Genomic DNA, 14,744 nt, shown 5'->3' with positions numbered 1-14,744 from the left:
AAGGCCGAAGGAGGCCATACGAGTATATTAAGGAGGAGTGAAGTTACAAAGAAAAACACGACAGAAGTTGTCAAGTACGGACGTGCACAAGGCACCTCCAAGAACCACACGCTAACCACACAAGCACAAACCACTGAAAATGGAACTGAGCACCAAAACGACCCCCCTAAGCATGGCTGATCGCCGCCCGGCCTACAACAACACCACAAAGGCAAGACTCCAAAAACGATGCCCCCATGGAGGTCACGACATCAAGGACGCCGCTATCGCCCATCTAAGAAAGATGTGGTTTCCACCCAAAGAGAACTCGCCAAGAAAGGGGGAGAGGTACCCACGACAGCGCCCCCAAGAGGGTTACGACACCCGAAGGTGTAGCCGTTGCCGGCTCGGTGATCACCGAGTGAGGCTTTCGCCTGGAACCCCTAGAACCTCTCAAGTAGTTTGTCGCCCACCAACTCAGTAACCACCACACAAGCATTGGCAGCGCGTGGCTTCCACCAAGACCGCACCAGCGCCTCCCTGCCGGTCGACTTCTGAACTTGCCGCAGAACCCTGCCGCCAGCTCGCTGCATCCCACTGCTCCTCCCCTGAGAGCTGGCCCAGGCCACCTCCGTCCCACCACCCGCCGGCCTCCTCACCAAGTTCGACCAAAGGAGAATCCGACTGGACAGTGTCACTTCAGCCGCCTGAGTTTCCCCTGCTGACCAGTAGCCGCCTCAACCCAACCGAAACTCCCCACAAAGAAGGGGAGGAGTTCAAGAAGGGAGAGGGTGCTGACTGGCAACAAGGAAGACGACGCACCGCCGCCAGCTCCCATGAGCACTGACACCAGACCTGCAACGCCGAATCCGGCCGCCGCTCGAGGTCTCCAGCGCCACCACCTGACTTATCTGCTTCTCCTGTTCCTACTTCTCGACGAATGATTCAACACTCCTCAACCCTAAACTCGTGCAAGAACTCAGGGTAGTTCGTTATCAACCTCCCTCTTATGCAAGAATTTCCTCACCGACTCTCTCTCCTTAGCCTCCAGATTCCTGCGAACTCTCTCTCCCTCTTATGCAGCTTCTTCTTGGCCCACTTCACTGCCTCTGCTCTTCCATGGAGGAGGGGAACTAGCCTTTATGCCAGTTGCCAAATGTGTATGGTGTGCTTCGACACAAATAACTTACTCCCTTCGTTTCTAAATATTTGACACCGTTGACTTTTTTAAACATGTTTGACCGTTTGTCTTATTCAAAAATTTTAAATAATTATTAATTCTTTTCATATCATTTGATTTACTGTTAAATATACTTTTATGTATACATATAGTTTTACATATTTTACAAAAGTTTTTTTAATAAGATGAACGGTCAAACATATGCTAAAAAGTCAACGCTGTCAAATATTTAGAAACAGAGGGAGTAGTAAATAAATATTGTCTCAGAAACTCATGGAATAAACCAAGTGGGCATTGAGCACGTCGATGGTTCCTGCTCCCGCAATATCGGTACTTGAATTTTTTTTTCATTTTTAAATTTTTATTTTTTAATATTTACAGAAATATTGCACCAGCGAAAATATTTACAGACGTAGACCCTACTGCCCTCGGCAAGGTGACATGAGGGACAGACAAGTTGAAAAAAAAAACTAGAAAAATGCATTTTTGACAGGGTGAAAATTGTATTTACCCCCTTGCAGCCCTTGTAGAGGGCTTACAAGGGCTGCAAGGGACCTAAGTGCAAAATGCGCACACCTTGCCACCCTCCACTTGGGCGGCATGGGCCATTTGTGTAAATATTTTGGATGGTATAATATTTATGTAAATATTAAAAAAATTAAAATTAAAAATGAAAAAAATTCATCTGTACTTAAGTTTGGTTTCGTGCCCATTTTATTGTGTCCTTTCTGGGCCTAGCCCAGAAGAGGCCCAAGACCTGAGAGGTTTATTTTGGGCCGGAATCTGAAACAGAGTTGGACCCGATAATCCAGCAAGCGACTGCGCCGCGTAGACGTCGGCTCCGTCTGGGTTGGACTCGCCGTCGTCGTCTCGTCTCGTCTCCAGCGAGTTCGAGGCTTCGAGAGCGAGAGAGCAACGAATCGGGAGAGGAGGAGCTCGCTCGAATCGGATCGAACCCTACGAGCGCGGGCGGAGGCGGAGCTCATCGCCGGAGTAGCGGCGGCGCGCGGCGCCATGGACGAGAGGGAGTTCCGGCGGATGCTCGAGCTCTTCCCCGTCGTCCGATCTCGCGACTACTGCGTAATTTCCATCCCCTCCCCTCCCCCCCTTTCTCATACCCTACTCTCTCGTTTCCAGCACGTGTAGGGCGGGGACGAATCGGCGTTTCGGCGGCGATCTAGCAGTTCAGGTGCTTGAGTTGGGGGAGCAAGAGGGGTCTCGATTTTAGGGCATGGGTTGGTTGATTTGGGTGGCTGTTGATTTGTGGCCTTGGGCTGATGTGCGTGGAGACTGGATTACGCATTATGTTGAGATAATCTCACTTTGGTTATACTGATCCGTCGAATTGCGTCATGAACCTGTCTTCTAGCCTGAGTTGTTTGCACAGTAGAAGTTGTAGAGATGATAGTGCACTGGTAATTGCCTGAGTGATGTTAGTTAAAATGAGATAGAGAGAGGAAAACTCTTTTTTTTCTTTAACAATATAAGGATGCTAGAATGCAGTACATCTGGAATTTTCTTTTGAAGATGTAGAGCTGTAGGATTTTTATTTCTGTACTTCAGATGGTTCTAAAAGCTAGAGATACACTAAGTTGGTCATATCTCAATATAACCATGCTACTTCAATTACAGAGCCATGCAATTGTGTTTCCCATGCCATTTATGTGGTCAGGCTATTTTTAGTGACACTAATTTTAGCCCCTTGAAGTGTGTAGGTTAATATTAGGAATAACTTTTAACAGGCTATTTGCAAGCATGTTTGTGTTTCTCTCTGCATAGCATTGAGTTGGAGGCTATGGTTGAGAGAGAACTAGATGGTAGAGCTCATTTTCATAAATAGAAAACTGGGTTGAACGGTAACAATGTTTGCTGCAATAATAAGTAAATTTAAATGGAAACATCAATGGGCAATGCTTCAATGAAGAATGATCTGAAGTAAATATGGTCAGTGCTTGTTTTCCTGTTTGACGATCTCGTGATATGGTCATGAACTGATGAAATTTTTTTCGCCGGATGTAGGCTGAATCAGGGGCATCAAGCAAAGGCAGCACACAGCAATCACGGGCTCAGGTGTGTATGAACTAATTTAACTATCTAAATGCTACCTAGTTGTATTTTGTAATTATTTCTAACGAAGCTATTGTTTGCAGGAGGCAACAAGGGGCAACAAAAATGAGTCATCTGGTACTGAAGGCTTATCGATAAATATTTGATTTCTCTGCTTTTAATCTTATCTTACCAATTATTACAGCAGAAAACTAAACCTGCAATACCCATTTAACTTTATATTCTTATGCTGGAATGACGTCCTGTGTCACTACCATAAAGTTTGCTCTTCCTGCTTCATCCCTGTTCATGTGAATCCCATGGGGAACTTATTCACTTCTTCCAATTGCTAACTAGCCTTGGGCCTTTATTCTGAGGCGCCCTGCTGCATTAGGTTTGTCATTTCACACCACAATCCTCATTCTCCATGGATAGACATGACATACTCATGACTTCCATGGGACTTAATTCCATATTAATGATCAACTTGGCATGTTGCTGGACACCTATTCACAGCACATATCAATTTCTCTTCAATTTGAGGTCCAGAAATCATTTGATCACTCTTTATGAATTGGGTCAGGTAGGTATTGAATTCCCCATTTAGGATTTTCTTGTCCTTGACTTGAACAACTGAAGCTGTGTTTAACCAAACTAGATTAATAGGGAGTAGATATGGAAGCTTGATTTCCTGGATGGCTAAACTGAGCTGTAACAACAGTCTGAGTTACCAGTATTCAATTGAGAACCAGAACACTCAAAGAGTTGAAATAGACACTCGCACAAACTGATCTTTTTTGTGGCCTTCAAACTTAAGTACACTTCGGCACAAGGTTGTAGAAATTGATGAGATACTTGCAGCACAAGTCCCTCTCATGGGAGAAGTCTATAGATGTATCTCACTGAAATGATAAGGAAAGGCTGTGTTCTGAGCAATGTGCAGTTTTGAATATCATAAGGAATAGATCTTCAAAATAGTTGTGGAGATGAAGATTGGAAAATAATACTACCTCTGTCACAAATTGTAGCTATTTCTAGCTATGCACCTGGATGATAGCTACATTTGGGGATGAAGGTAGTATTGATTTTTTTAGAATAGACAAATATATTCTCTAGTGCAGTAGCTTGGTGATATTTGTAATATAACTTGAGTTGAGGTCAGTTACTTCCTGTGGGACTTGCATGAACAGTGAATAAGGGGATGAAGACTTTGGTTGCAGTTGTAGATGTATTTCTCATATGCCGCCCTTCAATAAAGAATACCAGCTTACATATACTGATATTGATGAATTTTCTTGCGTGTTTCTCAGATCAATTCATGAAAAAATTGAAGATGGTTGCTGAGAAAAAGGTGGGATTTCCTCTTTATATATTTCACTTTGTTTCACAAAACTACCTGCTCAGTATAATATGGAAGTTTCAAAAAGATTGTTTAATATCATGTGTCGGTTATATGAATAAGTAAACCAGTAAAGAATAAATCAAAGATCTCCTTGGATGCGATTTTATTTGTCATAAAAGTCTGCTGTTATGCGGTTAAGAACTTTGGTAAGAGATTTTAAATATTTGGCAAAATGATCGTGAGCATGGCTGTCCTGGATTTTTTTTTTTTTTTGAAAAATTTGAGGTGTCCATCAATTAAAGCTGGTAAATATAAATAGTACATCTGTAAGCTACATCCTACATGCACTGTTTTTTGAGGCTGTATGGTACATATTTTGTTGGTTACGAGGGAATGGCGCTGTTGAGTGCTCAGTGGCATCTCTCCTTGAAACAGGCCGATCTGATTGCGCACTAATATGTTATTGGTTACTGTCTCAGGTTGGAGCAACAAAAGCAGAGTTGTTCTGCAAGACATTTGAAGAAGCCCATAAGAAACTTGTATGGACTTGACTCCCAGCCATCACTTCAATAACCACCACCACGCAAAACTGCCTTGAGATCTCACGATATTGTTCTCTGTGCCAGGTTTACAAAGAGCTGAACCTAGATGCTGCTCAAAGATTTCTGAATGCCTATGAGAAACGATCATGAATTATAGCCAGATATTGTTCAAAGATCTGCAGACGCCAAACTGAGGGATTTTATTGAGGCGCGGCGTGCTGGCGCTGTTGATAATTCTGATTGCTGGTTCTTGTATCATTCTGCTAATTGTGATAGACGATAATATCAATAGACATGAGCTAGCCGCATTATTTCAGATTATTACATCCTCCCGAACAGACGACAGTTCCAATCAACTGATCGGTTTTTTTGTGATTGGATTTATGTCAGCTTTCATGAGACAATGAAAATGCCTGAAACTGTTCTAGAAGTATATTTGTCTGTTCTGCCAAACTTTATTACAATGAGAATGGTGAAAAATATAGTTCCAAAAGATGACAAAACCACATACTCCTTCCGTCTTAGAATATAGCAACCTAGAACCGTCTTAGAATATAGTAACCTAGAGCCGGATGGGATATGGACATATCCTAGTTTACTACATCCGTGATTTATACTATATTGTAATTTAAGTTAAATCCTGGTTTGAAATGACATTTGTTACAGCAAAGTTGCATGCGATAATTCACGACTTCAACAGCCTGAAGCATAAGAGGTGAAGAGGGTTCAATCAACTATTTCATCCAAGATAGATGAGCGCTGAGCGCGATTTATTTCCCCAATCAAATGGGATGAAAGCGGTTATATAATTCAATCAATCAACTATTTAACGAGGGAATCATAGTCACATCCGCTTATCGATCTCTCCCCATTAAGCTCGGGTCACAGCTACACATATCCAACCAGCACACAGAGAACACAAACATGCATAGAAGACAAAGAGCAGATTAAAAAGGAAGCGGCTCTTCAGATGCGTTAACGTTTACTGAATTTCATCGCAACAGATAAAAGGAAGCAACAATCTTTTGCAAGTTCATGATGTTCTTAGCCAAAATTCTACGACATCATAAAAGACAGTTGTGTCTGGAGGATTGTGTCCCGTCGATCCAATACTAAAAAAACATGCCTTGCATTAGCGCAACTGATTACTGATGGCGTTCATGACGATCCAAATCAGTCCACAAGGGTGCCCAAGATGTCATGCTCTCTGAAGAGAAGGTACCTGGAATTCCAGATGCAAAGATTATTAGAGCAATGGTAAAACATAATTTATATCATATACTGACAGCAACAGTATCAGCATAACTATCAGACAAAGGAACATACAGAATATTGGATGAACAAAAATCATCATAATAGATCATTTTCCCACTCAACGTTCAACCAATAGCTAGCAACAGCAAGCATTCTAAATATTGGACTACCAGAAGAAAGCAGCCTAAACGAGGAAGCACGTGTGGTTCCCGGTTCTTCAGCAACACCACCACCAAGTATTCGATCAATTCCTAACTGTAGCACTCACAAGTACTTCCTCTGTTTCACAATGTAAGTCTTCTAGCATTTCCCACATTGATGTTAATGAATCTAGATAGATATATGTCTAGATTCATTAACATCAATATGAATGTGGGAAATGCTAGAATGACTTATATTGTGAAACGAAGGGAGTAATTACTACTTCGTACATGGTAGCCATAAACAACGGTGCTATAGCATGCTGCCGATAATAGAGGTCATGAGAGCCTCATTGGTTGCCCATATTCCCTTATTAGGGAATAAAAGTTAATTTATAGGTAAAACTTTTATATATTTGTTCCTAGCAACTTAAAAACCAATGCTAAAAAGAAATTACGTTGAAAATATCTTAAAATCAACTTCAAATTCAAGTTTGAAAATTCAAATATATGCTTTTGCTTTGGCTTATTAGGCCAACCGATGGGGCTCATACACATTATTGTACTATGAGAGCACTACAAGATCTATCATCTATGATAGTATGCAACGAGTGGTAATTACATTGCCCTAGCAATATGCCGAAAGGTACATTCTCGCTAACAAGTGAAGCAATGGAGAGATAGTTCACATACTCTTTTTCAGCAGCAAGCTTGACTTCGAGTCCACCATATTCAGGCAGGAGAACAGTGTCTCCTTCCTTGAGAGCAACAGGGATCAGCTTGCCATCCTTGTCACGTTCGCCAGGGCCAACAGCCACCACTTTACCAGAGTTGAGCTGGATTCAGCGGAACATTCAGAGTTAAACAATCAACATTAGCAAGGTGATGCAACTAGTGTAATAAAACAGTAACAGTGTAACTAGCAATCCAGCATGATTATATAATCCAAAAGCGCAAATAATAGAAAAAATCAATTCTTTACGAGAGACTAATGACATAGGCATAACCAAATTTCTGTTACTACAATTGCAAAATGTATTAACAGTTTGCGGCCTACAAAAACGCAATCTGACCCCGCTAAGCACAATCATGCATCATTCGAACAAGTAATTTCAACAAATTGTTCCCTAGCCATCAGCACCCTAAACGAGGCAATCGAAATCAAACATTCTAAGCAAGAACACCACGCTCCCAACTTAACCCCCACGCGCGCGCGCATGGAACAAGATCTAAACACTCCCCTCCCCTCACCGGATCCCATCACACTCGCAGCCAACTCGAAGCAGCAAGGAGAAGCAGCAGTAGCACCACGAGAGATCGAGGGGGGGAAGAACAGCGTGGGGGAAACCTGCTTGGACGTCTCAGGGAGGAGGATGCCGCCGGCGCTCTTCTTGGGCTGCACCAGCTTCTCCACCAGCACGCGGTTCAGCGACGGGATCAGCCGCCTCGCCATCGCCGCCGCCCTCTTCTTCTTCTTCTTCTTGCGAAGCAAGCAAAAAAGACCGAGCAAAAGTTCTACACTCTTCGATCGCCTCCGCCGCGCTCGTGGGGTTTAGGGTTTTAAGGTGGAGGCGACGCGGCGGCGAATTTACGGGCTTGCCCCTCTCCAGGGCCCTCTAGAACGTTCCACTCCTACTGGGCCGGCCCACCTCCACGGCCCATTTCATTTAAGGGACCAGCTAATACATTTTGTCATAAAACTTTTTTAGAAAAAAATTGATATATGTAAATATAATACAATGTAATTATTTGTAAATTGTATGTATATAATTATAATACAAATTGTATGTAACTTTTCAAAGATCCTGTGATAAGTGATACGTAGTAGCATACTATTTCCATGAAGCGTGTATGTCTTGTAAGTTGTGACGGAATACCCTCACCTCTACGCGCACTGTCATTTCTTCCTTGTTTGCTTGTATAAACCTTGAAACAAATTTAACGATTTTATAATTATATGAAAGTTACATATAATTTTTATATAATATAATTACACTATGATTATAATATATTTATATGTGTGAATTGTTTAGAAAAAAATTGCGACAAATATAGGAAATCACTATATAGCAAAATCGTCATTTAATGCCTATTACTTAGTTGGCCCTTGTGTAATCGAGTTTGGGCCCAACTTGATTATGAGCCCATGACTCTGGCCTTTGTATAGCCCACGAGCGAATAAAGGGTTTGGGTCGCCGACTCGCCGCCGCCGCCGCCACCTCCACTTCAGTTGCAGTCACCGGCGGCGATGGCGGACTCCGGCAGCGCGAGCGAGCGGCGAGAGGAAGGGAAGAAGGGAAGGGAGGAGGAGGAAGAAGACGACGTCGTCTGTCTGGACCCGTCGTTCTTCGTCGACCGCAGGTGTGCTTCGCTGGTTCGCTCTCTGCTGATTTTTGTTTGGTCGAGCTGCATCGGCTTGCTTGTGTGCTGAAGCTTTGTCCCGATTTGTTGCTGGGGTTCGTCGATCTGGGAGGGAAGCTACGAGACGACTACGTTCACCTTCGGCTCGCAAGTGCTCCACCTCCTCTGCCTCCGCGCTGCTTCCAGTTAGTACCTCCTGCTCCTACTCGTTCTTTCTTGCTAAGTGTAGAGGTATAGTTATCTTTGATGTGGAAATGGTTCCAGAAAGCTGCTCTATTATGCCCAATTGTGATGCAAAATATGGTTAATTTCTACTTAGCTAGTCTGTTCTGGGTGAAATTTTCTTGGCTGGAAGCCTGAAACCACTGCTAAGATAGCCTAGTTTAGAGGCAAAAAAAAAAGCATAGTTGGTTGAGCATTATACTGCTCAGTATGGTTGTCATTTTGGTGAAGAAGTCTATGTAGAACAGCGCTGTTCTATTCAACCGGCTTCATTTACAGAATCAGCTGTTACTGGATACTAAATTAGTATCTCCACTCCTTTTTAGCTTGATGATCATGAATTAAGGTCATAGCATAGCATCTACCATCTATAGATTACTCCATCATCTCTGAATTTGGTGTTACATATGAGTTCAACTGGAAGATGTGATGCGTTCTGTTCATATATTCTTGTTGCTTGGGCAGTAGCAAACTGGGTTTTCATTACACCAATCATGTAGTTTTAGGACCACTTTTACCTTGTCCCTTTTGGGAACCCTTCCAACTCAGACATTGTCATTCTAGTACGTCAGTACAATGAATGGTCCATGTTTCACAGGATCAAACAAAATGGCGGGGTTTTCATTTTGTGCATATATGTCGTCATGTAACTCTTATGCCCCATTTCATTCTGTCCTTCATGTCTGCTTATATAACCAGGAGGCTATGCTGCTTTGTGTAACATAGTAACTATCAATCTATCATTTATCTGGAGATAGCTCTTCCGTGGAACACAAAAGTTAGATCTGAGCATGATATACTCAAGTTTATTTCTATTTGTGCAGTGGACAAATATGAACAATCTTATTTACAAACTAGAACCTCTCATCAGTACATTAACTTGTCTGGGTGTATTTTTGCTCTGGGCACAATGCTGCATTGCACTTCATAACGCCAGATTTTTGCTGTTTCCTTATCATGGGGCCAACACTTACAAACATTCTAATGATTTGTGGCAGCTGATTATGATCTTACTGGACAGTTAGTATGGCCAGGTGCAGTTCTGATGAACACCTACTTGTCTGAACATCCTGAGACTGTGAAGGATCATTCAATAATTGAGCTAGGATCTGGGGTTGGTGAGGGCATTCTCCTCTCATGTTTACTTCACTTTGTGATCTTGGAAAATCTGACAGTATTGTGAGCTTGTGACTTGCTTCAGGCATTACTGGCATATTGTGCAGCCGTTTTTGCAAAGAAGTTGTCTTGACTGATCACAATGATGAAGTTCTAGAGGCAAGCTTCAAACCTTACGAATATCTTCCAGTGATGTCACTTAGTTTGACAAAATACAGAAGATATTGAGACTTTCACATTGTGTTCACATATTATTCGGTGCAGCTGCTTTATCTTCAAATTCTAGAAAGTGGTGTCATAGTCATACATTATAAAATATTCAAGGATGATTCCATTGTGCCACTTGCATATCTACTTATTCTATATAAATGTTGCATCTATTTATTCCAAAGATTGTTTGACAGATTATAAAGAAGAATATAGAGATGCAGTCATGTTCTGGGAATGCCAATGCAGGTTACCACTTCTAAACTTCTGGTTAATTATGTTTCATCATTATGTGAATCACTGAAATATAAATCTTCCAGATATCAAATAGAACTGATACTTTTGTTGCAGTGTTGACAGCAGAGAAGCTAGAGTGGGGAAACTATGTTCATATAAGCAATATCATTGAGAAACATCCTTCTGGATTTGATCTCATCCTTGGAGCTGATATTTATATCCTTCTTTCTTACTTTGCTGTGATTTCTTCTTTCTTACTTTCCCGTGATTTAATTTCAGTTCTGATCCTTTCTCTTTCTATTCTTTCTGACATATAATCGTATATCGATTGTTGCATCTTGTGAATTTTGTGAACCTTGACTCGCAGAAAGCTTTCAGCAATCTAGCATTTCCTGTCTCTTTGATACTGTAGAGAGGCTTCTTCGTATTCAGGCTAGTAAATGTAGATTCATATTGGCTTATGTATCACGAGCTAAAGTGTATGTGTTTTCTCAACTCAATAACTCATTATCTTCCTGTCCGAGCATATTTTACCAGAGTTTCTAATATTTTGTGAAATCGTGTACCCGAATGCTGTTCCAAGTTAGGAAAGCCAATTTAATGCGTGTCTCATTTCTGATCAAAATATAAATGATTGTACCTTTTATTGATAAAACTATGGAATAGGTACATTTTTATTGGTGGTATCCTTATTGTGTCTACCAAGAACAAGGACTGACTTAGCTATTGATTCTTTTTAATATACCGATTAACTTGCTTGTACTATAGGTCTGGGTTTGCTACACATGGAATAATGAATATCTTAGTATGAAAGGTAGCTGAGTAGTCATGATAGAACTGATCAAAGATATATACAAGTGAAATCAGGAGTGCATCAATAGCACCAAATAATCAAAATGCTGCATCCAAAATATATTGATCTGATGGATTCAAATGTAAAGCAGATTAAACATCTGAAATATGATCTAGCGTTAATTAATACTTAGAGAGGATGGTCACAGGCAAATCTTTTTCCTAGTGACATGTAGATCTACAGAAGTTCTGCAGATTTTCATGGCAACAAGGTGTTATGTCACCCATTCTCTCGTCAGCTTGTCGCTTGTTTGAGATACTCTGCACCTGACAGTTCATTGTCCTCTGCAAAATGATTGTCCAGTACTCCAGTTGCATTCATGAGCAAATAGAATATACAGGTTGGCTTGCAGTAGTTTGATTACAATTAACTGGGCTAGAACAGGTAGCAGCATACTGTGGATATTTTACTTGGTACTGCCAGAATGTGATTACTGTACTGACATCTTGCACATACTGCCAGCATAATACTTGGTATGTCCAGATTGTACTGTTTAAAAAACTGCAATACAGAAAGGTGGTAAAAAATAATTAAGCTATTTAGTGTTGTCCCTCTCACTTAGTTGGGACCTTTTGGAGCTTCTCGTAACAAATTCCAGTAAAATCTGGAGCAATCCCAACTCTCAATAAGTCATCCCATGTTTTTTTTTTTGGGTTATTTTACTCTCCATCTAACTTTAATTGATTTTGTACTACTTCAAGTGTTGATAGATCATTTAAAAATAACTTGTGTGTTCGCTTAACTAAGACACTGCTGCTCTCATTGATTACCAGCATGGATGTTCTAGTGCTCAAGGAAGCTGAAAAACATGGAATGCATGTCAAAGAGGTGGATGGGACAAGAACAACCATCTCAAATCTTGAAGGAGTCATATATGACATTACCCTCAAATAATGCTGCTCTTCGCGCATGTTGATGAAGTGCTTAGGTGATCAGTAGTCATGAAAAGTACATGCAACTTCCTCTGAATGACTACATCCTTTCGGAGGAGGAAAGAATACCACACTGCCACAGTAAACAGCATTATTGATGAAGGGCTTCAATTCATACGCTGTCATGCTGATTTGATGTAGGTTTTTTGGAGAGGGATTCGATGTGGTTTTTGAATGCTTTGATTATCATGGATAGTAGTTTTGTCACAGCTCTCTCTGAATACTATCTTGTCAAGGAGATGACCAAAACCCTGAAGTTCTTGTGAGGAAGAAGTTGCTGAAAGCAGTGGCATAATGTAAGCTTGAGGTTGCTGGTTCTGAGCTCTGTAAAGTTCCTGAATTACCATGAGCTAGCCTGTAAAACGTCAATTCCAACTGAAGCTTCAGCACCATTCACTTATCCTGCAATGCATGGGATATATGGATCCAATCCTGGGTTGTTCTTTAGCCTGTTCTTGGTTTCGCCATCTTTTATGTTTTGCCGCGACAATTTGTCAAGGCCTCTGCCTAATCCAACTTTGTCATGGAGGCAAATGCCACACTCTTACCGGCTTTTCTTGGAGGCAGCCCAAGTCTGGATCTCCATCCAGCCAAATGACATGAACTGTACTGGATCTTGTTGTGTTCCCCTGTTGCAGCACAGTGCCTGTTAGCACTGATGCATTGCACATTTGCACTGATTCATTGCACTGCTTCAGCTGCAAATCTGAACAAGTCTGAACCTGTTCAAAGTGTAGGCAGTATGCTTGTCTGCAACCAACATGAACAAAGGCTCTGCACATTGTTTTCAATGATAAACTCATGGCAACTGATTGGCCATTTGGAGGTTGAAGCTGGGTCCCTTGGTAGCAAATGTTTCCAACCAGGTGCTTTGAAGCTCAAGGATCCTCCCTCCAGCCATGATGTTGCAACCAACTTATTTAAAGACCAAATCTTGGTGTTCAACATCTTGTTTCATAATCTAAAATGATATAAAATCGGCATCAGAGTTATTACTAGCAAAATCCTTTCCCCTTGAAGCTTGACCATCGTTGAAAAAGGATCCCACCTATCAGTGACCCATAAACACGGTTTCACCGTGAGCATCAGAGTTCTTACTGAAAAAAAAACTTTACCTCGGAAGCTTGATGATCATCAAATAAGGACCCACTTATCAGTGACCCATCAACGTGGTTTTGCCGTGGGCATTGTTCTTATCATGTGATCTATAGAAGTCTAGAACCTACCACCTCCACTGAATATATAAAGAATTACACGTATCTTTGCTCCAGATGAGAAAGGGATTACGATTGATTGGCTTCCTTTTTAGCTTTTCTACGGCGCATCCGATGCTGTTTTGCAATAACAAAGGTCAAAGGGAGGGAGAAGGAAGGCCAAGGAAAAAAAAAAGAAGGGGTGGCAACCATCCAAAACACCTGAAAGGATGTACAAAAAGAAGAGCAATTTACGGATGAGTACTACTACTGATGATGATAAAAGTGAAAGTGAAAAGGATGTAACCATGACAACTCTCTCTTGGCAGCCATGGCATGCAAAGCCAAGCCCAGCAGCTGCAGCTGCAGCTAGCAGCATTGCATCTCTGATTGCATAGGGTTTCTCTCTCTTTTTTTCTTTCTTTCTTTACTGACTTTACAGGCCTCACTGGCTGTGATCTGTGCTGTTGCTGCAGAGATTCCCAAGGGGCACACATAGACACATAAAGAGAGGAGATTGGCATTGCTGCCCAATGATTGGGTGTATAAGTATGGCATATAATCCACATGAGAGGGAGAATTTAAGAATTTTCTATCCAATTAACATTATGCAGCTGCACATGCTTAGTTAATCTCTCTCCCCATTGGCAACATGTTTGCATAATTCTGAACAGCCATACACACACCTGACTGGCTGATTACTCTGCCAGAAGTGCACAGTTTCCTGCTTGCTAGCTAGCTGGATCATCTGCAGATAATAAACCCTGCAATGCTGAGGCAGAATGTGTATCATCAAATGGCCACAATCCACAGAGAATCCTGAAAGAATGGCAATGCACATCTGCAAAACATACATGTATGAGTGAGTAGTGAGTACCTAACTCTGATGGGCAACTGATAAATTCAAGATTTTTTTTCTGTTTGGTTGTCAATTTGTGAGAAGTATTAATAACAGATGCTGTTGGCAACATCCCTTGCTGCTTACTGTCAGAATGGTCCTGAGCTACCAGAATACATATACAGTTGTGCAGGTATCAAGAAAATCCCTTCTGGTCCGGGTACAGTGACAGCCGGGCTACCGGCCGCCGGAACAGGCCGCCGCCGGTGGCCGGTGGCCGGCGGCCGGCCAAGAAGGTGAGG

The 14,744-nt window shown here is 41.7% G+C and overlaps 3 protein-coding genes across 4 annotated transcripts; 2 read left to right on the top strand and 1 right to left on the bottom strand.

Annotated features, from left to right (window-relative positions):
* The first annotated feature begins 1,985 nt into the window (after positions 1-1,985).
* On the top strand, positions 1,986-5,522 carry LOC127779645 (uncharacterized). 2 transcript variants are annotated; one of them, XM_052306481.1, is made up of 6 exons: positions 1,986-2,239; positions 3,179-3,229; positions 3,310-3,343; positions 4,516-4,556; positions 5,027-5,086; positions 5,174-5,522. In XM_052306481.1, the coding sequence occupies exons 1-6, from the start codon at positions 2,174-2,176 to the stop codon at positions 5,237-5,239; spliced, it is 318 nt and encodes a 105-aa protein (XP_052162441.1). In that variant the 5' UTR covers positions 1,986-2,173; the 3' UTR covers positions 5,240-5,522. The 2 variants fall into 2 exon arrangements, with proteins under 2 accessions (XP_052162441.1, XP_052162442.1); XM_052306482.1 differs by lacking the exon at positions 1,986-2,239 and adding an exon at positions 2,398-3,103.
* Positions 5,523-6,060: 538 nt separating this feature from the next.
* Positions 6,061-8,026, bottom strand: LOC127779646 (10 kDa chaperonin, mitochondrial-like). Its single transcript, XM_052306483.1, has 3 exons — positions 7,832-8,026; positions 7,177-7,319; positions 6,061-6,311 (listed from the first exon to the last, which is right to left on the bottom strand). Exons 1-3 carry the CDS (start codon positions 7,934-7,936, stop codon positions 6,263-6,265), a joined length of 297 nt encoding a protein of 98 aa, XP_052162443.1. The 5' UTR covers positions 7,937-8,026; the 3' UTR covers positions 6,061-6,262.
* Positions 8,027-8,639: 613 nt separating this feature from the next.
* Positions 8,640-13,603, top strand: LOC127780737 (protein N-terminal and lysine N-methyltransferase efm7). The gene is made up of 8 exons (XM_052307691.1): positions 8,640-8,844; positions 8,962-9,029; positions 10,065-10,184; positions 10,268-10,341; positions 10,587-10,638; positions 10,741-10,842; positions 10,997-11,105; positions 12,253-13,603. The coding sequence occupies exons 1-8, from the start codon at positions 8,732-8,734 to the stop codon at positions 12,371-12,373; spliced, it is 759 nt and encodes a 252-aa protein (XP_052163651.1). The 5' UTR covers positions 8,640-8,731; the 3' UTR covers positions 12,374-13,603.
* The last annotated feature ends 1,141 nt before the right edge of the window (positions 13,604-14,744 follow it).

This window comes from Oryza glaberrima, chromosome 7, assembly GCF_000147395.1.
Source record: "Oryza glaberrima chromosome 7, OglaRS2, whole genome shotgun sequence".
NCBI lineage: Eukaryota > Viridiplantae > Streptophyta > Magnoliopsida > Poales > Poaceae > Oryza > Oryza glaberrima.
This window is presented reverse-complemented; position numbering and strand designations above follow the sequence as displayed.

Bases quoted from the DNA above. Each gene is read 5' to 3' on its own strand.
- LOC127779645 (XM_052306481.1), top strand. From the start codon at position 2,174: ATGGACGAGAGGGAGTTCCGGCGGATGCTCGAGCTCTTCCCCGTCGTC. The intron at 3,230-3,309 runs GTGTGTATGAAC...TATTGTTTGCAG, and splicing joins CACAGCAATCACGGGCTCAG to GAGGCAACAAGGGGCAACAA. The intron at 5,087-5,173 runs GTATGGACTTGA...TCTCTGTGCCAG, and splicing joins AAGAAGCCCATAAGAAACTT to GTTTACAAAGAGCTGAACCT.
- LOC127779646 (XM_052306483.1), bottom strand. From the start codon at position 7,936: ATGGCGAGGCGGCTGATCCCGTCGCTGAACCGCGTGCTGGTGGAGAAG. The intron at 7,320-7,831 runs GTTTCCCCCACG...CGCTGAATCCAG, and splicing joins TCCCTGAGACGTCCAAGCAG to CTCAACTCTGGTAAAGTGGT. The intron at 6,312-7,176 runs GTATGTGAACTA...CTGGAATTCCAG, and splicing joins AAGCTTGCTGCTGAAAAAGA to GTACCTTCTCTTCAGAGAGC.
- LOC127780737 (XM_052307691.1), top strand. From the start codon at position 8,732: ATGGCGGACTCCGGCAGCGCGAGCGAGCGGCGAGAGGAAGGGAAGAAG. The intron at 8,845-8,961 runs GTGTGCTTCGCT...CTGGGAGGGAAG, and splicing joins TCGTTCTTCGTCGACCGCAG to CTACGAGACGACTACGTTCA. The intron at 10,843-10,996 runs ATATCCTTCTTT...GACTCGCAGAAA, and splicing joins CATCCTTGGAGCTGATATTT to GCTTTCAGCAATCTAGCATT.